This window comes from Strix uralensis, chromosome 4 (assembly GCF_047716275.1).
Source record: "Strix uralensis isolate ZFMK-TIS-50842 chromosome 4, bStrUra1, whole genome shotgun sequence".
In the NCBI taxonomy this organism is placed as follows: domain Eukaryota; kingdom Metazoa; phylum Chordata; class Aves; order Strigiformes; family Strigidae; genus Strix; species Strix uralensis.
In genome coordinates, this window is record NC_133975.1 from 30,102,766 (window position 1) to 30,128,150 (window position 25,385).

Genomic DNA, 25,385 nt, shown 5'->3' on the forward strand with positions numbered 1-25,385 from the left:
CAGTTTCTATCCATACCTACATTTCTTTGGTTTGTTTAAAAATGTGTAGTCATATGTTTTCAGGTGAATGGTATAGCCATCCAAATTACAGACAAGATTGAACTAATGCACAGGAAATCCTTATTATCTGATCCCTATTGCCCATTAAAGCAACCTCTGTATGTGTGTGTTTGTTTGTAGGAAGCTTAGCATCATACCAGGCACCAAATGCTTCAATTAGACTATTCATCTTGGCTGCAGGTGTTTCTTCCTCATTGCTGGTTCAGACAGTAACATGGTGGTCAGGAAACAGTTTACAAAGGTATTTTCTTATACTGATAGGATTGTAACTGGCATTAATTTTTTTTTTTCTGAGAAGGTAAGATTTTTTTTTTCTCAAATGCATCACTGTTTCAAAAACTGATTCTTACAGGTTCATCAGGATATGGGGCTTCATGCTAGGCAAGATAATGCTCCTTGTTCTTCGCATCTGGTATACATCACTAAACCCAGTCTGGAGCTCTCAAGCTGCCAATGCTGTCATAATGACAATTGGTTTTATAGCAGCAGCAGAGCGAATTTATTCAGGTAAGCATATTACAGCAAAGGTGGTGGTTATGAAAACATCCTAAGGTATACCTATCTATGTGTCACTGGGTTTTGATCCTTTGGGTTTTTTTTTTCCCCAGTACAGTCTGGTTTTAGACCTGATGCATGAGCTTTGCAGACTTTAGAAACCGTGGGGTACTTCCATCTGCCCATAACATGGCAGAATCAATATCACAGTTCATACAAGCTGTAGTAAGTTGGTGTTGGAGCTGCCAACTAATTGCAGTATCAGTAATGTGACAGTAAAGCAAAGGCATAGCCTAGACCAGTAAAAACCAGAAGAGGTTATCCTCATTCCAGCATGAAACATCTGTGGTATTTCTGTTATTTTCTTAATTCGGTCTGCTCTTCGGATTTCTCTGCCAGTGCATATCCTTTGACACAGAAGGGGAGATAGGATAAAGCTGGGGAACAGCTGATATGGCTAAATAAACAGGAAGAATTGGAGGAGTGGACAAGTTCCTCTGAAGTTCCTCAGAATTTGCCTGAGTTCTTGGAGCATCTGGGCAGAGCACACAGCAGTGGGGGCTGGCATAGGCTAAGCACACTCAAAAACTGTGAAGGTAGTATTGCCGAGGAAGACAGCAAGGTTCGGTTGGTGGGTTAAGGCAGCTCATGTTAAATCCTCAGAAGTTCTTTCCTTCTCAGTATAACCTGAATTAATTAATTGAAAGGTAAGACCTTATCTATGTGTTAGTGAATATAAACTGGCATCATGTGTATTGTTTGTAGTCTTGCATACATGACATAAATTAAGCCTGAGCTTTCATCATAATTTAGAAAGGGAATCTACTGCAGGAGATTAGGAAGGGAATCTGTCTTCTTCCTAGGTGACAAAGCAATATGTCTATGCAATTAAAGGTGGTGCTTTCTCCTTAGATGAGAGAGCATCTAAAGTGCACGGAAAAAGGAGAAGAGAAGGAAGGGAGTTTATTTCTGGCTTCCTTGGAAGTGTCGGGTTTTGTTCTTATCAGAGTTTAGAGTTTCAGAGAACAGAATCCTCTGAACAAATTCTAACAACTTTTCTGATGATTTTCAAAGCCAATTTAATTATTTAAATTCCAGTAGTATAAAGAATAATCATATGAGTAAGTTACATTTTTGTACACTTAAGGTGAGTAGCTTTTCCTGACAGATCTAGGAATGTTATTAGAGATTTTTTGTTTTATCAATTTCCACAAATGATCAGATAAATTATCTTTTCTGTATGAGCTGGTAATTTATTCTGGTAATTTTGTGATCTTGACTATTTCTTTTTCTCAATAACCCTTTCTAATAGGATTTGAAGTTTGCTCAGCTATATTTCTATTCTTATTCTAGGTGGAGACAAAAGGAAAGAAGAAGCAAACAAACCTGGTAATGCAGTTAGAGAGACTGTTTCCCACCATCATTGGCTTTTGTCAGGGATTGCTTTTGGCAGCCTCATGTTTCTCACACTGTGGATATTTGGTGAGGTCTCGTTAATTTCTAGATGGGCAGTAAGTGGACATCCACATACAGGTCCAGAGCCTAATCCTTATGGGTAAGTGGTTTTTTATTATTATTATTATTTAAACAAAACAGTAATCAAAAGCCAGTGCTAGTGGGTGACAAATTAAAACTTAAGTAGATGATGGTATAAGAACTTATACAGGATAAAATGGGTACAAGGTACTTCACACAGATTGTGGATTCTTTCTTGTTTTCAGATACCTCTGAGCATTGTGTCTATACTAATAAATCTTAAAATTTTCTAACACAGAGTGATTTTTATTTCAGCAATAAAAAAATTGATTTGCCACATTGCAAAACAATTTTTAAATTAGGACTGAGATTCAAGGATTTATGAATGAAGTGCATCTAGAGTATGCAGTAAATGAATGTAGCAGTTGACTTCAGAAGGGAGATGGTAGGAAATAGTGTACATGAGATCCATGCAGATAAAAAAAAGTAAACTGTGTGCAATATTAAAAGATATACTTCTGCAGAACTTTTGGTTAGTAAGAATTCAGTCTTAATGCTGTGTGTTGCTCACCTGGGGTTTCAAAATCTAGAAGGAGACCAGATTAGTTATTCTGAGTCAACTACGTATAGTGGCTGCTGAGGCAGTTAATAATTTGGAATTGGTATACACAAGAGCTACCCAAGACTGATAGCAATGTTAGATGCTGTAGGATCCTCTATTTGACGTGAAGAAAATACTTCTGTTTGGGATGGATTCCTCCCTCTCATTTTCTGAGTTCTTTTTGCCTTTTGTACCTAGTATTTCAGTGGAGTGCTTCTTCTGCTGAACATAGCTTGCTTATACATTATGATAAATTGCCGTTATTTTCAACTGGATGTTTTTTACATCCAGTAAAGGGATAAAATGTAGCAGGCTGTGAGATAAAGATATTTTGTGCTCAAATTGAGCTCTGTTTAAAATAAAAATAGTATAAAATATTACCAAGCATCCTTGTCTATGTCTAGAAGTTTCTTTTTCTATTTATAAAATTTATTTATGTATGATTTCTTTTTCCTTATTGTTGTATTAGAGGTACAGTTCTGTTGGGTCTGGCTCATGGACTGATGCTTTCATTTTGGAGCTGGTCTTCTGTCACCCGTTTTGCCTGGTTTCTTGTAGGTAGGTGCAAATCCTGGGCACAATTTTTGTTTCTATTAACCTTATTCCCTTTACTCAAGCTCTCTGACCCTACACCATGTCTCAGAAAAGTCAACTGCTAGCAAAGTGTCCTTTTCTCTGTCACTGTCTGTAGTATACATATCTGACCAGTTGTCTAAGGGTTACAGGCCAAATCTCCAGGCCATTGCAGAGTAGCGTTGTTCTCTTCAGAAGCCCCTGATGAGGTTTTGTTCCCATGAGTAGTGTTTCAGTTCCTACCATCTGCGCTGTGTAAGGCTACATCTAGGGTTATGGGGTTGAGGGGACACAAGCCTCTCGATTCCACAGAAGGCACAGTAACTTGTAATTTAATGAGTAGTTTACCTGGAGGCAAACTTGCCTCCTGTCTCCTTAGTAGCCAAGATCTCCAGGCAGTAAAATAGTATGAACATCAAAGCAGTTCTGCTGGAGCAATGTATTTGTGAATCAGTCTGCCTACAGTGGGTCCTGGGTGGTGGGAAGAGGGATTCAAGTGCTGGATCTGGACATCCATTTTCAGGAGGATGGTATAGCTATACTGTGGAGCAATGTATGCATGGTGCAAGTAGGAGGAGATGGAAATAATTCTGCTCTTGAACTGTGGAGAGGTGTGTTTTCCATACCTTCTCAGCATGGGGGGATGGATGCAGCTTCGTTAAATTTGTAGACCCATCTGAGGGAAATGTAGTGGTATAAATGCTGTTTAAAAATATCATAATTTTGCTTCTTTTTTGGCCTTAACTAATTGTTTGTAGATGTTTATGTCAAGAAGAGAAAGCAGTACTTCCTACAAATGTTTCATAATAAATTGGGACAAATCAAAATACAGAGACCAGAGGAAATGAGTTATGTTTTGCTTGTTTCTTACTAACCTTCTCTTTTGGAGCACTTAAGAGCCAACATTTTCAAGTCATTTTCCACAACCTTGAAGACAGGAAATTTAATGCAAACTCGAGTTTCTCCTAGTCAGGGACCAAAATAAAATACCAAATATCAGGAAAGTCACAATAAAGGCACAAGAGCTGGCAATGCTTCAACCGTCAGTTACCCAAATAATTTACCTTTTGGTGCAGGTGTTAGTTTTAAGAAATGTGTGTGCAGATTGTAATGTGAGTATGAGCATTTGATTTTTGATGTACACACGCTGCTAATTTAAAATTAGTACAGAATGGTTCTTTAGCTGGTTCAAGCATTGTATTCTAAAATACTCAGAACCTTGATGTGTAACAGTAAAATATTAAAAATGTTTCTACACATTTCATGATGTGAAGTGTAGTAAACATTTTCTTACCTACAATGAAGTTTTAAAATGAAGTTTTCCTTTTATAGAGAGTTTCTGTGGTGGATGATGTTTTGTTTGGGGTTAAATCCCATAACAGTCAAAGGTAGTGTGGTAAATCAGGGATCCTGCAGTTAGATAACTAGATATTTTCTTGCCCATCATATGTTTATCTAAAGGGAGAGAAGATCAAGGAAAGATATGTTTTCATATTAACCTATTTGATTCTTTCTGTATTATGTTAAAGGAGGTTCATAACAGGCAGACCTGTTAAAAACTGCATCATCCCTCTGTTGTGCTGGGAGAGCTCTATGTAAGAAAAACTGTTCAGTTTTGGTTCTTGATGATGTTTCTCTGCTATCTTTTTGCTGCACTGAATAGACAGTCTTTAAGAGAATGAGATATTGTGAAAAATAAGAGGCTGTCTTTGGCTGTTGGGAATAATTGTTCTTCTAGTGATGCAGTTCTTATGGCTGCAAAGCAGTTCTATTTCCCAGACTCTTTTTTTTTCCCGGACAGAATGTGAACAAGGTGGTGGTAGATAATACACCTGACTGTGACTTACTCTATTCTTTTCTGTCCCTTCACAGGTTTAGCATCTTCGGCTGGTCTCCTTTATTTACACACCTGGAGTGCTGCTGTAGCGGGCAACATTCTTGCTGTCTTTACCATGTGTGTGTGGCCTCAACTGGCTGGACACTTTGTTAGCTGTCTGCATCCTGGGAAAGCCATGAGTACAGCCATGTTTGCCTATGTTCTTGAATTATTCTTCTGTGTATGGTGTACAGCTTATAAATTTGTACCTGGAGGAATTTACGCTAGAGAAAGCTCCCATCTTCTTTTAGGTACATTTATGACTCTGAACAAATACAAATATGCTTGCTTTAGCCTTAACCAGATGTTTAAAATGTATCTAGTGTATAAATAGTCTTTCTAAATGCTCAGCTGCTGTTTGATTTACTATGGCAAGAGATTCTATAAGAAAATTAGTGAGACATACAAAAAATAATTACTTGTTTCTGTACTGTTAGAAATAGTTTAAAATGTGGACAGAAATGGAATTCAGTTGAGGGAAAATGACAAAGTGAAAAGAAGTCTGATAACTCAGTACACAACTGAGGAAGAGATCTGTTAATCAGTCACCTCAAAAATATGCCTGCAATCCAGGGTGTGAATGCACCTGTGTGCTAGCTACCTAAGATAGCAGTATGGTATCTCAGGTAACAATGTAGTTTCTGGAAACTCAGGGGCTTATGAAGGCTGTGTTACTGGGACTGTAGAATAATTCAGTGTGTTATTTAGCCCTGCCCTGAGGAGCAGAGTGCAGCATCCTGCTGATTTAGGTAGTCTGCATTTGAGACCTGAGCTTCATTTCCATGTGGCTCTACCTTATACTTTATGGACACACCAGCTTGTTTGGAGGAATGTCGATAAGCCTGCAGTGTCAGAAACATGCAAACAGGAGAGGAAGAAAAGAAGTTGTCAGGTATTTGCCAATGAGGAAGAACTGAGGTGAGCAAATATAAAGGTTTCAGGAAAATGATCCCTTGATGAAGGTGGGGATGTGGAAATGAAACCAACCCTTTCTGGTTTTGTCTCCAGAATTATTTTCTCAATAGATGCTAATGTGTTTTAATAGCATATTTCACTAATTATATTTAACAGTGCCAAACATTGTCTTGGGCTAAGTGTGTGGCACATTTTAAAATGTGACACATTATCCTATATTTTGTTTGAAAAGGATTAATGAATGCTGTGCTTGACTTCTTGCTCCAATGGTTTTAGATTTCCTAAATGTCATTGCAACCACTTTCTGTCACTCCAGCTTCTTACTCTCCATACGTGTTTTATATATTCCAGCAATCACATGCAGGGTTTCAGTTTGTTGTGTTTTGAGGAGACTTCCATTACTTATTGTAGTTTTCTTTGTTCTGAAAGCACTCGGGGGGTGGGGTGGGGGTGGGGGGTGCGGGGGGGGGCTGTCCATAGAAACAGTTATCTCAGTTAATTTAACTTTATTTTTTGAATTATATGAGGAAAGCATGTGGTAGAGGAGTGTCAAATGCTTTCTTGAGTAGTGTTTTGACAAAAGAAAAGCTGTTATGTAAAATCCCTCTCTCACTTCCTTTGAAATACATAAGTGTGATTAATTCATCTGGCATGATCAATGAGTAGTAACACAGAGATGGCCCTGACTTTCTCTTTGGTAAAATGAAAACTGTGAATTGAACCAATCTCAGCTGATGGCACTATATGAGTTTATATTCCATCTGAGAATCCAGTTTCTGTCTTTTTTTATGCCATCCCATTGCTTATCAAAGATTTGCAAATTATACCATGAGATTGTGTATTTGTTGCTGAGCTTCTACCCTTGCAACTTGGCTTTCTGGCAAACTGCTTGTGTTCTTCTGGTTTCTTTCAGGTGCAAGTGCTATTTCTTGCTTTCTCCTGCTGTCCAATATCCTGCCTTTCTCTTGCCAGTTTGGGTAGGGAACTGCACCAGGAAAAGTGACAATGAAAATAAGGTCATTATATTCAAAACTTCTGTGCTGCTTCTTGGTGATGTAACATAATGCTGAGGGGTTGGATCTGTGGTCTTCCATCAACTTTAATGGCTTTGAATCAGTCTCTCTTTGAGAAGTATTTTGTGCATGCCCCCTTCTTCATTGCACTAGACCCAACTTCCTGGATTACAAACTTGTACTACAACTAATGTAGCAAGTAAAGGCGGTAAGAAATTACTGAGTAATTGTTACTTCATCTTCAGCCATAACTCTGAAATAGAACATTACTTTTATAGCTAATTAATAATGCCACAAAGATATAAGGACATACCCCTTCTCTGGCAGAGCTCTTATGCAACTCATTATGCTCCCACATTTTCTTTACAGGTAATTGGATCCTTTAGCTGGTAAGGGGTGGGGAAAGAGCTTGTACTATTAGTCTGAACTACCTTTTGAAAAGAAAAGATAGCATCACAGTGCATTGGAACAGTTAGTGCACTGAAGTCACTTACCAGCTTGTAAAATGTATCTATAGGTGTGCTTAGTTGTCTATTCTTAAAACGCACAGCTGCTTCTGTTGGCTCTGGAGCACAAGATACAGGATGCTGCCATGTTAAACTGGCCTCCCGAGCTGCTGCAGTCTGCTTACACTGCTCTAGAACAAACTGTTGAGCAATTGCTTCTGTAGTCCCTATACAAAAATGTGTTACTTGTATCTTGATGACAGAGCAGTTCATTTCCAAAGATAATAGACATCTACAGTCAACAATGCATTTTTTCATCAAGCTGTTATTTTAAGGTTTTGTAATTTGTATGTGTAACTTAATTCCTCTTGTCCAGGTTAATTCCAGTAAATTTTGAAAACACTGAGCTAGGCTGAGAGTTGTAGCCGTCAATAGGGGCCTGGAAGCATTTTAGCATAATTTATCTACCATGTGCTAGCCTTTTTAATGTAATACCCTGAAGCTGTACTGCAAATCAATTTTTGCTTGAGAGTGCTGGCTAAGTGTGCTTGATGTTCTCTGGAAGTTGGTGTTAGGATACACAAAGGTGGGGAGGTCTGCTGAAAGATTTGCTGCTTTGCCCGAGATCAAAGGATTAAAATATTTTTGTTTTTTTTGTTCTCCCAATTGGTACATGAATGGAGTAAGGGAAGACATGGCTTTAAACAAATATTTCACTAACAGAAGAGACCTGATAAAATGTGCAGCAGTGGGACCCAGTAGTACCAGCAGAGTTAAAATATCTCTGCGCTTCCATAGTGAATAATGAGACAGGTTCTGAGGATTGCTTGGTTAGCACTCAACGCAGCCTGATGTTGGGGACCACAAAGTTATCTGGTAATATCGTGATCCTTAGGCTGCTGGGCTGCAATGGAAGAGCAAGAATAGCTGCAAGTTGCATTAGTGTCAGTAGCCTGCCTTGTGCTCAGCCTGAAAGACCCAAGGATGGACTGTATTTTGGAGCTCACCATAGTCCAGAGTAGAGTTCATAATGTGAAGTGGTCTTTAGCTAGATACTTTTACTATTAGGTCTGCTCTTTAGTTGTCAGCACAAAGCAGTCTTAGTAAGGCTGTTTCAGGTGTATTAAATCTTAGGAGTGTCTTATTTGAAAAAAACCCCAAACCCACACAATATAATTTTGATCTTCATTATTTTTGTCTTAAACAGGTGTTCAGTGGCATTTTAAATAATCTTTAGCTTTGAATTCTTGTTGCAATACTACTATTTTGAAATATTTTTTGGGAATATTTATCATTAGTGGTATGCTTAATGGCACTAGCTCATTTTGTTGGAAGCTTATGTCAACAAGTACAACAATGAAAATTAAAAATTTTTCAAGTGCTGCAGGCATAGTTGAGGTGAATACTGTGACAATGATAAGTAGGATCTTCTCTATCAATAAATCTCATATTGCCTGCATTACTACATTGGGTATGGCATTTATCTGTGTTTGTGCTTTGAATTGTCTTTGTTGTTGGAGCCATAAGGTTGAATGTAACACAACAGCTAGGAGTTTATAAATGGTACATTTATGAGCAATGTTTAATACATTAAAGCTCTATGAAAAAACTAATTACTTATATTTTTACAGGGTTTATAATGTCATGTATTGGGGTAGACTTTCTCACAGGACCCAAGAAAGACCTTAGCTCTATATCTGAAGTGAAAAGCAACCAAAAGCCACTATTCAAAAAGAGTAAAAACTATATTAAACTATGTAAGTATAATTTTACTTCCTTTCTTCTATGGTTCTAGGAATAGTCTGAGGAAAAAGAGAAATGCAGTGGAGTGTTTTGTTCAGATGTTTTAGAAATTTTTCTTTGGTGCTAGTTTTAGAGCCAGACTTGTAGTTGGTATTGCCTTAGTTTTAATGATGACATGTACTACTGGAGGAACTGATTCATTACGACTATGGTTGAGAGAGGCGCTATTTCTCATGGAGTGTGTTGAATGGAGACAAAAAAAAAAAACCTGGTGAAAAAAGGAAATGTGAAAATGGATTTGGCATCGTTTGTCATTTAATTTTGATGGTTGAGGAGGAGGCCTCTCTGGATCTTGGGATTTATTATATGTGTCTACAAAAGATATGAATGATTTCTCAGCCCATTTGGTATGTTGATTTTGAAGCAGTTCAGTGTGACACCCTTTATAGGGCTGTGTGAGCTGGCTGGCAGTGGGATGGGACTTGGCTGGCCTGGGAGCTGCTGTATAACGTGACACCCCTCCTGCATGCGGAGGCAGTCCTACCTGTTGTGGCTGACATCACAACACAATCCTGACGCCTTGCTGCATGTCCAGACCAGGCCTATTCTCAGGAAAACTTTGTAATCTCCTGTCTGTGAAGTATTCCTAAGGATCCTAGCTTTCCAGATGGTATGTATTAGGTCGGTTTTTTCCTTAGGTTTTGAAGAGAAACTGGAATGTTTGAGGTTTTACCACTTTTTGGCTTTTAAAACTCTGGAATCCATCCAAATTATGTTTTCAAGTATTTTTCTACAATCATTTGAGCTTCAGATTTGTTTTCATTGTTAGGTTACTTTTTCTAAGGAAAAAGTCTGTCAATATTGTGAAGTTTGGTAAAGGAAAAAATTGCTAGGTGTCAGGGCATGCTAACCCTACAGAGATCAGGATGCTGACGGTTCAAACTTCTGCATCTTTTTTTCCTCTGTGTCTTTGGATCAAATCACTTATCATTTGTGTACCTCATTTTAGCTCATTTGGAAAGCAGAGACAGCAGTGCTTCACTTCTTTTCAGGGCTGTTTCTGAAATCTTTATGAAGATCTTTACCCTGTTTACTTAGGCACCAGAAGAATGTGGCCCCTGAGAGTTTGTATGTTAGAGGCAATGTGAGCACCAGTGCAAGTGGTTTGAATATTACTACTCAAAAACATTTCACAAAAGTGAGTAAATACTTCAGAGTACTGTCTGCCACAAAGCACAGCCCTTGCTCAGCTAATTTTGTGACATTACAACAGTAACTCTTGTACTTCCTCGTCATGCCCAGACTTGTACTGTTTCTCAGCTTCCCCTTTAAGCACCTTTGCATCTTGCAGAGTATGAAATTGCTTGACATTTGCTAACATAAACAGCACGTCCTTTCTTCTGACATCATCCCATGATAAAATTTATTTAAATTTACACAGAATTGTTCCAGAAAACTTGCATAAATATAATTACATATCTGTTTAAAGATTTGATGAAAGGATAAACTGGAGCTACTGAAATAATTGTAGATAATGTATGCCACTGTAAATGAAATAACTGCAGAGGGGTTTGATCATCACATTACAATGTGCCAAATGCTGAGAGCTCTTAAGTGTCAACTGTGGTTATTTGGAAGGCTACAGGAGCAATGGGAAAGCTCTGGATTTGCATTCTGTGAAGCCACAGTCCCTTTCCAAGAACGTGTCAAACAAAGGACTGTCAAACAGAGGTCTGGCAGGGATCACATCTTTCTGACATGTAAAGGCTTGCGAAGTAAACTAAATTTTCTTCCACACATTGTATTAATACAAAATAAAAATTGTATACTACAAATGGATATCTGGAACACAGGAAAACACTAGAAGGTTTACATGATACTCTTACTAATCTCCTATAATGAATTCTTCAGTAGGGATAATTTTTACACAAACATTCCAAGGAGTTTTGGTATATTGTATCTGCGCAGCCTGTTGTGTTTTGTGGAATGTAGGTGTGTCTGCACACATACAGATATTCTGCATGCATAATTATACTCTTAAGAACACTACTTTGGAATGGTGTTATCACTGGCATATGAGGAAATTTAAATGTATACATTTCCCGTTCTACGAATAGCACACCTTAGAATGACAGTGTACCAAGTTCTGTTTAACCGCAATAATAACATTACCTTCTCTTGCTTTAAAAACAACTTTTCTGTGTTTTTCTGTTTCAAGTACTGTGGCTGTTTGTTGGTGTTGGTTTGCTAGGATTGGGTCTACGTTATAAAACTTACCAGAAGAAGTTGGGCCAAGGGGTGAGTAGTGTGTTTGTGAAAATGGTAACTTCCAAATACACAGTGAAATATACATGTGATATCTTAGGTGTGTTGGTTGGTGCTGAATAAGTCTTTGTACCATTATCCAAGTATTCAGCAAAACTAATGCAGAAATGAATATGCAAAAAGTTTAATTTGTAAATTCATATCGAAGGTGGGAAATGTCTGGGTCTTTGGAGATTTATAGTGCTGCTATGAAGGAAAAAAATATTCTGAAAAACTGAGAGATGCTTGCCTCATATATTAAATTTGAATGTTACTTTTATAAGTGTGGATGGACAGTCCCAGAGAGTGGTGGTCAATGGAGCTAAATCCAGCTGGTGGCCGGTCACAAGTGGTGTTCCTCAGGGCTCGGTGTTGGGACCATTTCTGTTCAACATCTTTATTGATGATCTTGATAAGGACAGAGTGTATCATCAGTAAGTTTGCAGATGACACCAAGTTCAGCGGGAGTGTCGATCTGCATGAGGATAGGGAGGCTCTACAGAGAGACTTGGAGAGATTGGATTGGTGGGCCAACGTTAACGGGATGAGCTTCAACAAGGCCAAGTCCTGCACTTGGGCCACAACAACCCCCTGCATGGCTACAGGCTTGGGGAGGGGTGGCTGGAGCTGTCTGGAAGAGAAGGGTCTGGGGGTTCTCATTGACAAGCAGCTGAACAGGAGCCAGCAGTGTGCCCAGGTGGCCAAGAAAGCCACCGGCATCCTGGCTTGGATTAGAAATAGTGTGACCAGCAGAAGTAGGGAGGTGATAGTCCCCCTGTACTCTGCACTGGTGAGGCCACACCTGGAGTGTTGTGTCCAGTTTTGGGCACCTCAATATGAGAGAGATATCGAGGTGCTGGAGCGAGTGCAGAGGAGGGCAACGGAGCTGGTGAAGGGCCTGGAGAACAAATCCTATGAGGAGAGATTGAGGGAGCTGGGACTGTTTAGTTTGAGGAGGAGAAGGCTGAGGGGAGACCTCATCACTCTCTACAACTACCTGAAAGGACATTGTAGAGAGGTTGGTGCTGGTCTCTTCTCACACGTGATTAGTGACAGAACAAGAGTTTTAAACTCCAACAGGGGAGGTTCAGACTGGACATTAGGAAAAAATTTTTCACAGAAAGAGTGGTCAGACAGTGGAATAGGCTGCCCAGGGAGGTGGTGGAGTCACCATCCGTGGATGTGTTTAAGGGTCGTTTAGATGAGATGCTGGGGGATATGGTGTAGGGGAGAACTTTGTAGAGTAGGGCTGATGGTTGGACTCGATGATCCCAAGGGTCTTTTCCAACCTGAATGATTCTGTGGTTCTATGAAATGAGTTTATCTGAATTGTATTCAAAACTTGACCGGGCAATGCTGTTAGCAGCCTGATCTCATGTCAGGTAACCTCATGAGGTTCCTTCTAGCCAAAGGAATTCTATGCTTCTATATTTATATGCATGACTCCGAATTGAACCTCTCTGAAAAGTTGGTTGTCTTAGATTAGACTTAGACTAGTTATGGGAATCAGATAAAAATCGGAAGATTCCCATTTTCTATCTGGCAAAAATTTAGGCATTGCAATGATAGTAACAATTAAGATGCTTAATGCTTGCAAAGTTTAGCATTTGGATTACTTACAAGTTGTCCAAGTGTGTTGCTTGCCTATTTAGTAATTTTAGTTTAAAATTAGAGCTGTTTTGATCAGATATAAATTAACATTTCCATTTTGTGATTTAATTGATTACTAATATAAAATTGAATTTTTGGTGTAGTTGGTTGTAATTATGAATTAGGCTTTTTTTCTTTTGGTGGTAGTTTGGAAATATTCCTTTGAATCTTTTTCTTGACATGTATTCCTGTTGGTATTTTTTATGTGAGAGAAATCACTGCTGACAAATGCAGGGAAAGATGCATAAAAATGATGAGAGCTAAGTAGAAATCATGTGTGTATGTGTGTATGCGCCCTCATGCACATGTGTATTCACACATGCACAAAGACATATGCAGTTGGCCTTCTTTTTAGAACTCATCAATGTTTGTAATACCTTATAATGTGGAAAAAAGTGGGTAGTTCCTCTTAGAAAGATGGAAGAATTCATAGTCTCTTTCATGTTAATTTATTTACTGTTACTTGTACAAATTCATTTTAACTATGATGACTTTTCTCCTCTTGTTTTTCTCAAAAATACCTAAAGGCTTTTGTAGTCCTGACTGCTTTTATTAGGAAAGTATATTGATTAAAACATCTCATCCTGAGTGTCTTTTATGGCACTATGTATCTGATGTTGATTGCAAAGGTATAATACATAAAAGTCAAACTGTACTTGACTTTTTTTCCATTTATTTTTTGAGGTTCCAAAAAGAGACTTCTCTGCTATGATCTGGCCTTTTAGATTTGCATATGACAATGAAGGATGGTCTAATTTGGAAGGATCAGCTAATTTGCTTAATCAGACAGGTAATGTTTTTTTTCCACTTCATTTATATTTGAGAGGGTTCATCTGAAGAGACAGAAGCAAGAACGCCTGCTGGGTAACTGAGTCCATTCTTGCATTAACACAAGAACCTGTGTCTAGTGGCTTTCTGAATTTGTGAGCTGTTCCAATACAATCACTTCTGCTAAAAATCCATTTGCAGAGGTGATAATTTTTAAAATGTATTTTAAAGAGATTTCTGGTTGGAAGAAACAATTTATTATTTGGATTTTCTCATATTGTTGATCACTCACTTGTCTATAGAGAAGTTTTTTGCATAAATGAAATCATGATAAATATTCTTTTAGATCAAATTTAATGTTTTATAACTTCTCTGTGGTTTTTTTTTTTTTATGTGAAGTGTTATTAGTGTAATTCTAATAGTGTGATCCTAAGTGTAATAATAGTGTAATCCTAAAAGGTCTGAAATTAAAATGCCCTAAACAAGGTGTACAGAGGAGAAACAGACAAGTCCCTTTCCATCACTGAGCCAGAGCAATGTATAAAAGAAAAATAGTGATTATAGCTTGGTTGAGTTATCATGAATGTACTGTAAAGAAGGGTGTCTAACCTGTTGTTCATGGACAGGAATTTGGTTGGAAAATTAGCAATAGGAAATGAAGAATTTGGACGAAAGATCAGTGCTGCAGTGCTGCTGCAGGGTGCACTGAAAAGAATTGAAAAGAGTGATGCTTGTAGGTGTTACTTGTGAGACAGGGAAGACTGGGAGCTGCCGCTTTAAGATTTAAAGCAGCTCAGGAGGTTAGGAAATACCTTTGCTGCCATTCCAGCATTTGTTGTTCTCCTCTCCTACTGTGGTGTGAATGCACCACAGGGCTTTCCTGAGCAGCTCAGGCTTGACAGACCCAAGCAGTGGGAAGGCACTGACGCAGGTGCTGCTGTGCAAGCCTTGATTTTGTGGCAGAGATGCCCAGGGGTTAGTGAAGAGGGAACAGGCTGACTTGTGCATCATTCACTCCATTCCATGACCAAAGTTTCAGAGGGCTGAGCTATGTAGGCTGTCTAGTGATAGGAGAAAACAACTGGGACATTTGATGAATTGAAATTTGGGGCATTCTTGTACACATGTGATTCCATAGCTCGTGTCTGGGTATTTATTTAATCTTTGCATATTTAATTATGAACTATAGTGAATACATTTATTTCTGGTACTTATAGTTTAAATTCATGAATATTAGAAAAAGTGATTACCTGGTTATGTCCATGGAGCATTTCTTTGTGGTAATGAAGTATCACTTCTAAAAGAGGCAATCGGTAAGTCAAAAAGGCAGCAATTTCCAAAATAGAAATGAATAAATCTTAATTCCTGATTGCTGGAAACAGTATTCTGGAGTTTTATGTTACATGTATATTGTTATATAAAATACCACATTAACATTTCCAGGAAATGCATTAATGCCTTCAGAGTTAAACTGAAGATTCTTAAATGATTTGTGTGCTAAAGAAAAGTAGCTGATTTTGAGAACCACAGAGAAAAGAGTGACTAACTTCTTCAGCATGGGGGTTATCTTTAAAGGTGTGGTAGTGTATATTCCTTGGACTCACCTCCTCTCTGTTGGAATAGTGAAGATGCAACATGTAATGGCTTTTGCGACTGGAAGTCCTGTCTGCCTTGAAGGGAACCCAACATCAACCCCTCTCAATGGCTTCAGTCATTGTTTCTGTGGCTAGCATGTACGATAATGACGTAGAAGCAAAAATTTGGGAGTCCACTTAAAAGTACTCTGAGCTACCATTTTTCCTGCTCATGTTGCTTTCATAGTGCTAAATAAGACATTTAAGAAGCAAAAAGTCATATGCAGCGAGAGTGGTGCTGGATAGAGCAGTCTTAATTCCTTATAGAAAGGCTGCAGATGAAGTGGTGACTTGATCTGCCTTCTAGAGTAGGAGAGCACTCTGAGGGGAGCATAATCACAGCAAGAAGGGAGTTTGTTGCTGCTGCAGCTGTACCAACCTGCTGCTCAAGCAGAGCCTGGATGGTTCAGCCAGCCTGTGGCCAGCTTGCAGACTCCCGCTTTCCTCCAGGTATGGGCAGGACTGTTTTAGCTGCCAGTTCCTTGAGGGACTGCATAGCTCTTCCTGTATCCTGCAGCTAAAACATAGGGGAACTTGTGTTTCCCTGACAAAACCACACCTCAGCATGTAAACAGGGAGGGATCAGTATCCTGTCAAAGTGAGGTGGCTGCAGATGGTCAGCAATTCACTAGAGCTGGGAACCCTTGCGTTACCATGCCTGGGGGCTGATGCTAGGTTGCTATAGACTGATTAATTGTTTTGGTGGCAGCAGCCTGCTCCCTCTTGCACATGACTCTTTGGACCAGAATAGGATTTGGTAGATGAAGGTGAGTGCAGATGTGCTGTGTAGTGCTTGTTCATCAAATTGAAAGCAGTAGAGTTGCTACTGTGCTGTTAATCTGTGTATGCATGTTACGTCTAATGCTTTTGAAATGGTCTGCACCAGATATGTGCAGGCCAGCTGTACTGTGCAGTCTCATGTATGTCTGGTTATGCACCAGGGAGGAGGAGCTATGGCAACCAGACACGCAGTATCTCTCCATCAGAGGCTGTGTAGCCTACAGTGACCAAAAGTTTGGGCATGACTTTGTGGCCAGCATTAAGATTTGCCCTGACTGACTCCTGAAGGGCATGTGTCCATCCCTGTGTAATCAAAAGGGAAGTGCTGACATTATGTAGTCATTTACACATCACATTTATAGGTCACAGTTATAAATTTTGAAATATTTTCTTTTTTCTTCCCCATTTTAGATGCAGATTTTATCACTATTATAGAGAGCGATGCCTCTAAACCATTCATTGGGAACAACGATCCAACAATGTGGCTAGGAGAAAGACTAGGATTTTACACAGATTTTGGTCCAAGCACAAGAGATCACACTTGGGGGTGAGTCACCTCTACATGCACAGTAACAGTAAATAAACGTAAATACACTGCCCAATACTAACTCCACTAGAACATAAGCAAAGGATAATTGGAATAATAATCACTGTAATCACTTGTTGGAGCTTGTCTTTAAGAACACGCTTTGATTCCTTAGCATTACAGCACACTGCAGATGAAGTTTTCTTGTTAGAAATGATCCGGTTTTGGCACCTGCCCCTGTAAACTACTTTGACTTTGGTGATACAGAGAATGGCAACCTGCCCCTTAATGTACAGATTTGGAAGTTTGGCATTTTAAGTCCTATATCTGATTCCTTTTCTCATTATTTGAGAGAACTTTGAGGCTATGAGAACTTTAGATTTCAGACTTTAAAATGTGGTAGCAGTCGGAAAATGTAACTGCACCTGGAGTTATTAGAAATTTTGGATTCATTAAATCCAGCTTGGATTGTGTAGTGGGAAATGGGCATAGAAAGGTGCATGTCTATTTGACCAGATTTTTTGTGTCTGATTTTACTTTAATGCTTGACCTACTACCAGTTGCATATCTTTGAATAACTTTGCCCTCTGGAAAATAGTGGCTTATGATGTGGCTTTTTTTTCAAGGGAATAGGCAGATCTCTGTGGCAGATGGAACTTTTTATGGCAGTGATGTGGCAGTGATGTTGCAATGGCTATTTAATTTTTGCAATATGTGAGGGGAATTTAGTAACTTACCTCTTCCAAAGCCTATGTCTTTAAGTGATGCAGAATGGAGCAGAAAAGTCATTCTCTGAAATTTTCTTCATTAAATATTTTGAAAAACCTGATGCAGAATGGTTTTAAGGGTGATTCCAAGCAGAAGCTGAAGGAACGAGAAATCTCCTGCTTTAAAGATCTATTTCTACCTGCTTCTACTTGTGATAAAATACATTTTAATTACTGGTAGTATAAAATTCTGTTTTGTCTGAGGATGCAGATTTTGAAAGGATCAGTTTAAGAATTCATATGTATGGAGTGATATTTCTTAGTGTAGGAATGAATTTGACAATACCTTTTTAGACATGTACTTAAGTAGTATTTTAGAGGAAAACCTACATTCAGAAAAGTCCGCTGGAGATGGTTTGTGTTTTGGTCTGATGGTTTGAATTCAGTGACCATTAGTCTCCTGCCCACGTTTATCTGCTTAGTTCACACTTGTGATGCTTGTGAACTACAAATTGTAACTATTTCCCTCTTCTCATGTAGGATTATGGCACTATCGAGATATCCAATTGTAAAATCTACCCATCACCTCCTTCCGTCTCCAGAGGGAGAGATTGCACCTGCCATCTCCATGACTGTCAACTTCACAGGGAAACTGGTTGATTTTGTTGTTGCCCACTTTGGAAATGAAGAGTGTGTATTTTATTTATTGTTACAGATGTCGTGCAAGGGCGTGTAACATAATTGTAATTTGTGAACTTGTGGGATTTCTTTTGTACCCTTTAAAATCTGCTGCTGTAATACTAGTTCTAACAAGGCACTTTGAAGGAAATACTATGACGTAGCTACTGGTTTAAAATTTTGAAGCATTTTTTAAAAGGGACAAATGTGTCATGCAAAACTCACCTGAGCCTAATATCTGAGTGACGAGAGATATATAGTTCTGCAAAACCACAATAAGTTGTAGGGCTACAGATACATCTCAGTGCAGGACAGCATCCTTCTGACTTTCTGCATGTGGAATAGATCCATTATATTCCAGACTGAGTGCAGATAGTTACAGATAGATAGCATTAATGGACAATTGATGTTTATTAAAATAAAAAGTAGCAATTCTGAAACTGCCAAGAAAGGACAGTTTTGAAACAGCAATGAAAATATCCATTCAGTGTCTTTCTGACTATGTGAAATTGGAAATATGAAATCTTCTGAAAGGAAGAATTATACCAATAGCTCAAATATATGATAAAAAAGATTAAGGTATATATTTCAGTTCTTTACTTTAAAACAATGTCTTGATTACTTGTATGTAATGAATATTAATAAGGGATAGTTTTGTGATGCTCCATGAGCTGTATTTTCTGTTGTATTTGCTGCAGTACCTAGTATGTTTGTGGTTATGTAGCAAGATTTGGACTTTTTTTATATTTGTTATAATTCATGGAGAGGCAAATTTATGGATTGGGTGCAGAATATAACACACAACGAAGCTACTCAGAAAGCAGTAGAAATTCTCATTATTCTGTACTGAGCTTCCCCATTTTCTTCCCCTGTGTAGAAGCTGTGCTCCAAGCATGCAAATTGTTTATAGATGTCCTTTTTACTAAACACATATAGTTGTCAGAAACCACTCCCAATTTGAACTCTAGAAAGGAATTTCATTCTGTGCTTCACACAGATGATTATAATTGCCTCTCTGAGAAACTGTTTGTCACAGTAGAAGAAAATAGTGCTGTATTCCCCCCTCACAGAGAGATGAAATAAAGATGAAGGAGAAAATAGGAGGAGACACATGGGAAACCAGTGCAAATTGGACTGTGTTTTGAGTGAATGAATTTGTAATTAAATGGAACACACAACTGCTTGTTTTTCATGTTTTTTCATCTGCTGCTTGGGATGACATAAACTAAGCTACTGGAAAACTAGGGATTTTTTTTTAAAGACTGTTTTTAAAATGTGGGAATATAACAATGCCTATGTCTTTAAAAGAACCCATCTTCTGGAGAGGTATAATTCTGGAAAGAGCAGCTAGCTGAGCATGCAACTTCACATACACCTAGATCAGGCTTCTGTTTAAATGGTTGTGGTTTTTTGTCTCCTGTCTGTGTGCTCTTTCTCCCTAATGCATTTGCCTCAGTCAGAAGTACTGCTATTTAGAAAGCATAGCAGCATTTAAATTGTCGTCTTTTGGGATTACAGATTCCAAAATCAATCCCTGTCTCACTGATATTTAGCCCAGTCTACCAAAATACAGGAGAGAATATGCTTTACACAACTGTTTAAAGTTATTAACATGAAGAATCATAGAAAGAGAACTGCCATTATGTTATGACAAATCCAACGACAGGGAATGGGATCTAATGTAGTATTTTACCAGGCTCCACTTATGCTATCACTTTTGGTCCTGTTGGAACTGTTGTGTAAGTCTTGTTAAAGAGATGCAGAATACCTGCCAAATGTCGTTAGGTAGTGTTAATGGGATGACGTAGCTCTTAAATTATATTTCATAAATTATGTGACCCAGACTTTAAGACTGTATTTACCAAGATCTGTCCATCATAAAAGTTTTGTTAGCATGTGAGCTCTTTGTTATGCACCATGCTGTGCTAGCACAATTAAATTTCAAGTGCAGGCAGAGACAAAGCCGCAGATAACCAAAGCACTTATATTCACATTTCCTAGTGATGAGATCAGTATTAAAAACAAAATTGTAATAGAAAAATTTGTTCCTATGATGGTTAGAAAGAGAACCCTAATTACATCTACCACGACCATGTGGCTTTTATCGAACGTAGTGATCATTTTGAATCAGTGAGCTTTGTGTAAACTTTTCATACTCTCTAATATTGAACAATAAAAGAGGTACCAGATTCATTTGTGGTTTACTATGTTATAGCACAAAGATTCTGAGCTAAAAGGTATATATGTTAAAGTCTTTTCCATTTCTTTCAGAGAGGACTTGGACAGAAAACTCCAGGCTATAGCTGTTTCAAACTTATTGAAGACTAGCTCTAAGCAAGTTGTATTTCTAGGATACATCACTTCAGCTCCTGGATCCAGAGATTATACTGAATTAATAGAAAATGGAAATGTCCAGGTAATGTGAAAATACTGCTTCTTTTAGCAGTTAGAGATAATATATATTTGAAACATTCAGCTTAGTATTTCAAATTAGTAACTTAGAAATAGACATATAAGAAAATACATGCAAATTTTCAAATGCAATCTTCAGCTACCTCATGACATGTTATAGAGAAGGTGGAGTTACACAGTGAAAGAACAAGAGGCAATGGACAGCAGTTACCACAAGGGAAATGTCAGTTATATAGAAGAAGAAAAAAATAAATAATCACAGTTAGGGTTGTCAAGCATTAGAACAGGGGCCCAGAGAAGTGAAACCTGCATCCTTGGAGATACTAAAAAGTTGGCTGCATAAGGCCCTGAACAACCTATTTGAGGTTACTTTGAGGATGGGTTGGGAGTTGGGTGACCTCCAGACATCCCTTCCAACCTCTAATTCTGTGATTCTTTTGTTTTAAAACTGAGTTCTGCAGTTTGGTTTTCTGTCGGGAGATGTCAAAAAGTTGCCTGATTTGTCTAATGGTGGGTTTTTTCTTTCTACCTTATTACAATGTTTTAGGCAAAACATTTTTCTGCAGCAGGTTTACTCATTGATTCTGTTACTGATTTAAAGCCTACCTGTAAGGAAAGCTTGCTTTATTTGTTTGACTTTTTTTTTCCCCTTTCACTCATAGGATATTGACAGTACAGATCATGACAGATGGTGTAGCTATATTATGTATCGCGGAGTAATAAGGTATGTTAAAGTGGATCATTTATTCATAGGTTTTAAATATCTTTATAACAATCAGTTTTACACCCTTCTGTAGGTAATTGTGGAAGAGTCTCATATCCCTAAACAATTATGTATGGACAGTTAGATATATGATGAAGTAGTAATGTAAAACTTCAATCTCAGGATGAATTGGTGTATTTCTGAATATAATTTAAAAAGACAGTATTACAGGTTTCATCCTTCTGTGTCAAAAGCCTTCAGATCTAATCTGCTTTGGTAATATAACATAAAAGTACTTTTTTCTAAAGCTCTGGCTTTGCAACTTCATTCTAAAATGTGAATGCTAAGCCCTAATTTGTATGTGACACGCAAGATAGAAATTTTGGACTATGATTGCAGGGTTTGCTGAAGCAAAATGCTGATCTAATCCAGCTAAACTTTATCCTGGATTTAGTGGAAACTTTAACTGTGTAAGCCCATATTGAAGTACTTTCGTCTGCTGGGACCTATGCACTCCATATCATTTAATACCAAGTTGCTTGTAAATCATTCTCCTGGTGATGTATGTACCAAAATGGAATTCAGCTTGTTCTGATGAAACTGTGAAAACTGTGCAGTGTCCACAGGAGTAAAACCAGGAAACTAGACAGCTGTCTTAAGTAACAGTATTGAGTAAAAAAAAGCAACAAAAAACTCAACAAAACCACCATTTGCAATCTAATTTTTCTCGTTACTCATTCTGTTGATGCTTGAGTTCCTTTCTAGAATTTCAAAATCTCTCCAGTGGAAAAGTTGGGGAGCTTATACCAGAATGCATGTTCTAAAACTATATTTTAAAGATAAGTTTCTAGATCTAGAACTTATTTTTTTTGTCAAGCATGATTTCTGAGTTTTTCTGCTTGTGACATTGTGTTAATGATGCTTGTGTTTATAGAGCACTTTAAGTTTTCTGAAGCTGAGATTCACAGAAATGGAAAGTTATGTTGATAGGTTAAATAATAACTCTTGGAAAAAAGAGACATGAATTAAGAATGTGGTGAAATTGCCTTGAGTTATTTCTTCAAAATAACCCTTCTTGAATCTGATAGGTTGGGCTATGCCCGCATATCTCATGCTGGTTTAAGTGATTCAGAAGTCCAGATGGCCAAATTTAGGATCCCAGATCACTTGGATAGCTATGTTGACAATGACAGAATTGTCACTGATCCCAGCCAAGTTCCTGAGGACATCCATTTCAATCCCAGGTCAGTGTATCTCATAAGAAATTATGGGGATGATGTACATGGTATCTTTTACAAGAGAAGTCTACAAACAAAATTGTTCTTAAAGTGGGAGGCACTGGTCAGTACCAAACTGAACAGAAGATGAGGAAGCAAGAACTTCTGATTTGTAATTTCATTTTTTTCTACTGACTTGGCATGTGCCTTGGTTAAAATCAGTCTGCTGTGTCATAGCATAAATTGAAGGTAATGCTTATTTCACCCAGGTGATTAATTTCTGAGATTGTTTGATAGGGATATTTGCCAAGTGGTTTTGTGACTCATTTTATAGATGATGAGAGATCTCCCATGATTCTCAGCACTTCTGAGGATCGGGGTCTTAATATACTGTCTCTTAGAACACAAAATACAATATATATGTTAAATATTCTTTGCATATGTTTTAAAACATACTATATAACTGGGGCAAAAATTAGGGAGAATGCCTGAGGCAGTATGTTACATATGTCAAGAAGAAAAAAGGGCTAGGTTTTTACATTAAAAAGTTATTTATTTCTAGAATGCTGTCATTTTCCCACTGGCATTGCATAAGGAAGAGAATTATGGAGAAAGGTATTTATTCTACACTGAATATCAGTGGAAGGATCATGAAGTTTGAGATAGATGTTGCCACAGAGAGACAATTTCCAACAATGCCATATTTACTACTTCTAACATGCATAATACAGAATATATTAATTTCTTATATACACCTAACAGTTGAGCTTACTTTTAATTTACCAGTCACTGGCTTCCTGTCTAAGCAGGAGTTTGCCCAGTTTTTTCCACATGTTGAAACTTGCCTGAAGTTAGCATTCACATTCAGATTTTTCGCAGCTGATTTCAGTGCAGAATATTTTTCTTGTCCTAATTTCTTTTATGTCTGCCTATAAGCAGAAAATGTATACCCTTTAGGAATAAGTTTAACTTTTTCCAATTAGCTATAGTTCTTTTGAAATACAACAGCACTGCTCTGAAATGTTATTTAGCACTGATATTTTGAATAAGTACTACATTTTAGCTTTGCACATCTATCTACCATAATAGTCAGTAATCAGAACTTTCAGATTTAAGTATGACATGAAAAATTACAATTTTCACCATAATTTTCAAAAGTAAGATGTGCAATATCAACAAGAGGGTTCACTATTTAGGTACTATGGGGGGTTAAATTATATCTTCACTGAAGTCAATAGAAAAAACTTAAAGTGCATAGGATTTAACTAGATAAATGCACTGCTTACGTTTGTCAGCTGGAGTTCCATTTATAGAGTGCCTATGGCATTAATCCAATCAGTGTAATTAAACGTCTCTTATACTCAAAGACCTCTAGTTAGTGTACATAGATTATGATTTATACGTAAGTAGGGTTGTGGCCTGTTTCTGAAATAAACTATCTAGAAGATTCAGAAGAAGTGTTAATTATATTGTAGTAAGTGTATGATTTAATTGCATGGGTTAAATCATATTGTAATGGTTTTGCCTTGTTGAATATTTTTCTTAGGTTTGGATCTTATAAAGATGGACATAATTATGAGCATATTCATCATTTTCATATGAGCACTCCTAAATATTTTAAACAGACAAATTAGAATGAGAAAATAACATATCATTGGGAACAACAAGAAAGGTTTGTTGCTTGAAATTGAATTGGCAGCCAGGAAGACTACATTGCTTAAGGACGAGTAACTGCTATGCTGCTTAACACTGTGTATGTCTGTGTAATAGTTGGTGACTCTTTTCTTTAATGAGTTGTCATCACTGTGAGAGAGGGAAGACACATGCATTTTAATAAACTGGTATCTACCTGGGCCAGATACCTGCTTTGTGTGTAGCACAGCAAGGGTGGGAACTTTCTTTGGCAAGAACTTCTTCACCTTTTTTGAAGGTATCCTATATTGTGCTGTTTCAGAGTTGAATGTGTCTATCCACCTTTTCTTTAGGGTCCAGCTATGACCCCTTTCCTCTCCTGGGAGCTCACTGGAAAAATCATGAGCAAGGAATTTCCGCTGACTTCCACACTTTTTTGATGACTGAAGCAAAGCAAAATAATGTGGTAGTGTAGGTAACCTGTTGATATATGCTGCACTTTGTAGTCCTGCTGCTATTGTAATAAAAAGCTTGGCCTTAGGTTTTTCAAAATAGGAATGGGACTAATGTGGTTTTTAATTGGGAGATGTGCAGTAACTGTGTGTTTGAAGTGTGTGCATTTTTGACTTAGTGAAACAGCATTTAGATCTGCTGCTATTCCACATTTTATTCTTAAATGTGTTTTATTAGAACAATTTACAGATGACTGATACTCATAACATTGGAGAAAAGGCTTTTACAAACTTTTTTTATTAAACAGGTCATTAGACACTACAATGCTTTTACAAAGGGAAGAGTAAAGTACCTCTGAATACTTATTGTTATGAGACACTTATGTGAACACTGCAGAAGAATTAAAAACAATCATGTTCAACACGACAAGGTTTCTGAGAAGGGAAAAAAGTTGCTTGTAATTTTTATTAAAATGAACTGTAATAAAACAAAAAAATTGTACCTTTGCTAGCACTACACTTTAGTGGGACTAAATAGAAGTGGGGCTTTTTTTTGACCTAGGCAGTGAATTACCTATTATGTAACACAATGTAAAATGTTGTGTTTTCTTGGGGTCTCTTGGCAATGTCTTTTGTATTTAACTCCTGATCCTTCAGTATATGTGCAGAGCTTCCCTTAAACAATGAGGACATCTTCAGTGTTGTCCAAAGGAAGTTTCGTACT

The 25,385-nt window shown here is 37.7% G+C and overlaps 1 protein-coding gene across 3 annotated transcripts in view; it reads left to right on the forward strand.

The window, feature by feature from the left end:
• CWH43 (cell wall biogenesis 43 C-terminal homolog) overlaps window positions 1-25,135 on the forward strand; it is a 28,674-nt gene extending 3,539 nt beyond the window's left edge. Inside the window, exons 2-15 of one of the 3 annotated variants that reach the window (XM_074866155.1) lie at window positions 181-301; window positions 413-567; window positions 1,909-2,110; window positions 3,102-3,190; window positions 5,078-5,332; window positions 9,087-9,212; window positions 11,417-11,496; window positions 13,837-13,942; window positions 16,746-16,881; window positions 18,108-18,257; window positions 20,517-20,661; window positions 21,320-21,381; window positions 22,449-22,604; window positions 24,124-24,433. In XM_074866155.1, the coding sequence (XP_074722256.1) occupies window positions 181-301; window positions 413-567; window positions 1,909-2,110; window positions 3,102-3,190; window positions 5,078-5,332; window positions 9,087-9,212; window positions 11,417-11,496; window positions 13,837-13,942; window positions 16,746-16,881; window positions 18,108-18,257; window positions 20,517-20,661; window positions 21,320-21,381; window positions 22,449-22,604; window positions 24,124-24,211 (1,871 nt within the window). In that variant the 3' untranslated portion in view covers window positions 24,212-24,433. Of the gene's footprint in view, window positions 1-180; window positions 568-1,908; window positions 2,111-3,101; window positions 3,191-5,077; window positions 5,333-9,086; window positions 9,213-11,416; window positions 11,497-13,836; window positions 13,943-16,745; window positions 16,882-18,107; window positions 18,258-20,516; window positions 20,662-21,319; window positions 21,382-22,448; window positions 22,605-24,123; window positions 24,434-24,562 lie in introns of those variants that run through there. The other 2 variants (XM_074866153.1, XM_074866154.1) reach the window with 2 other exon arrangements.
• Window positions 25,136-25,385: the final 250 nt, after the last annotated feature.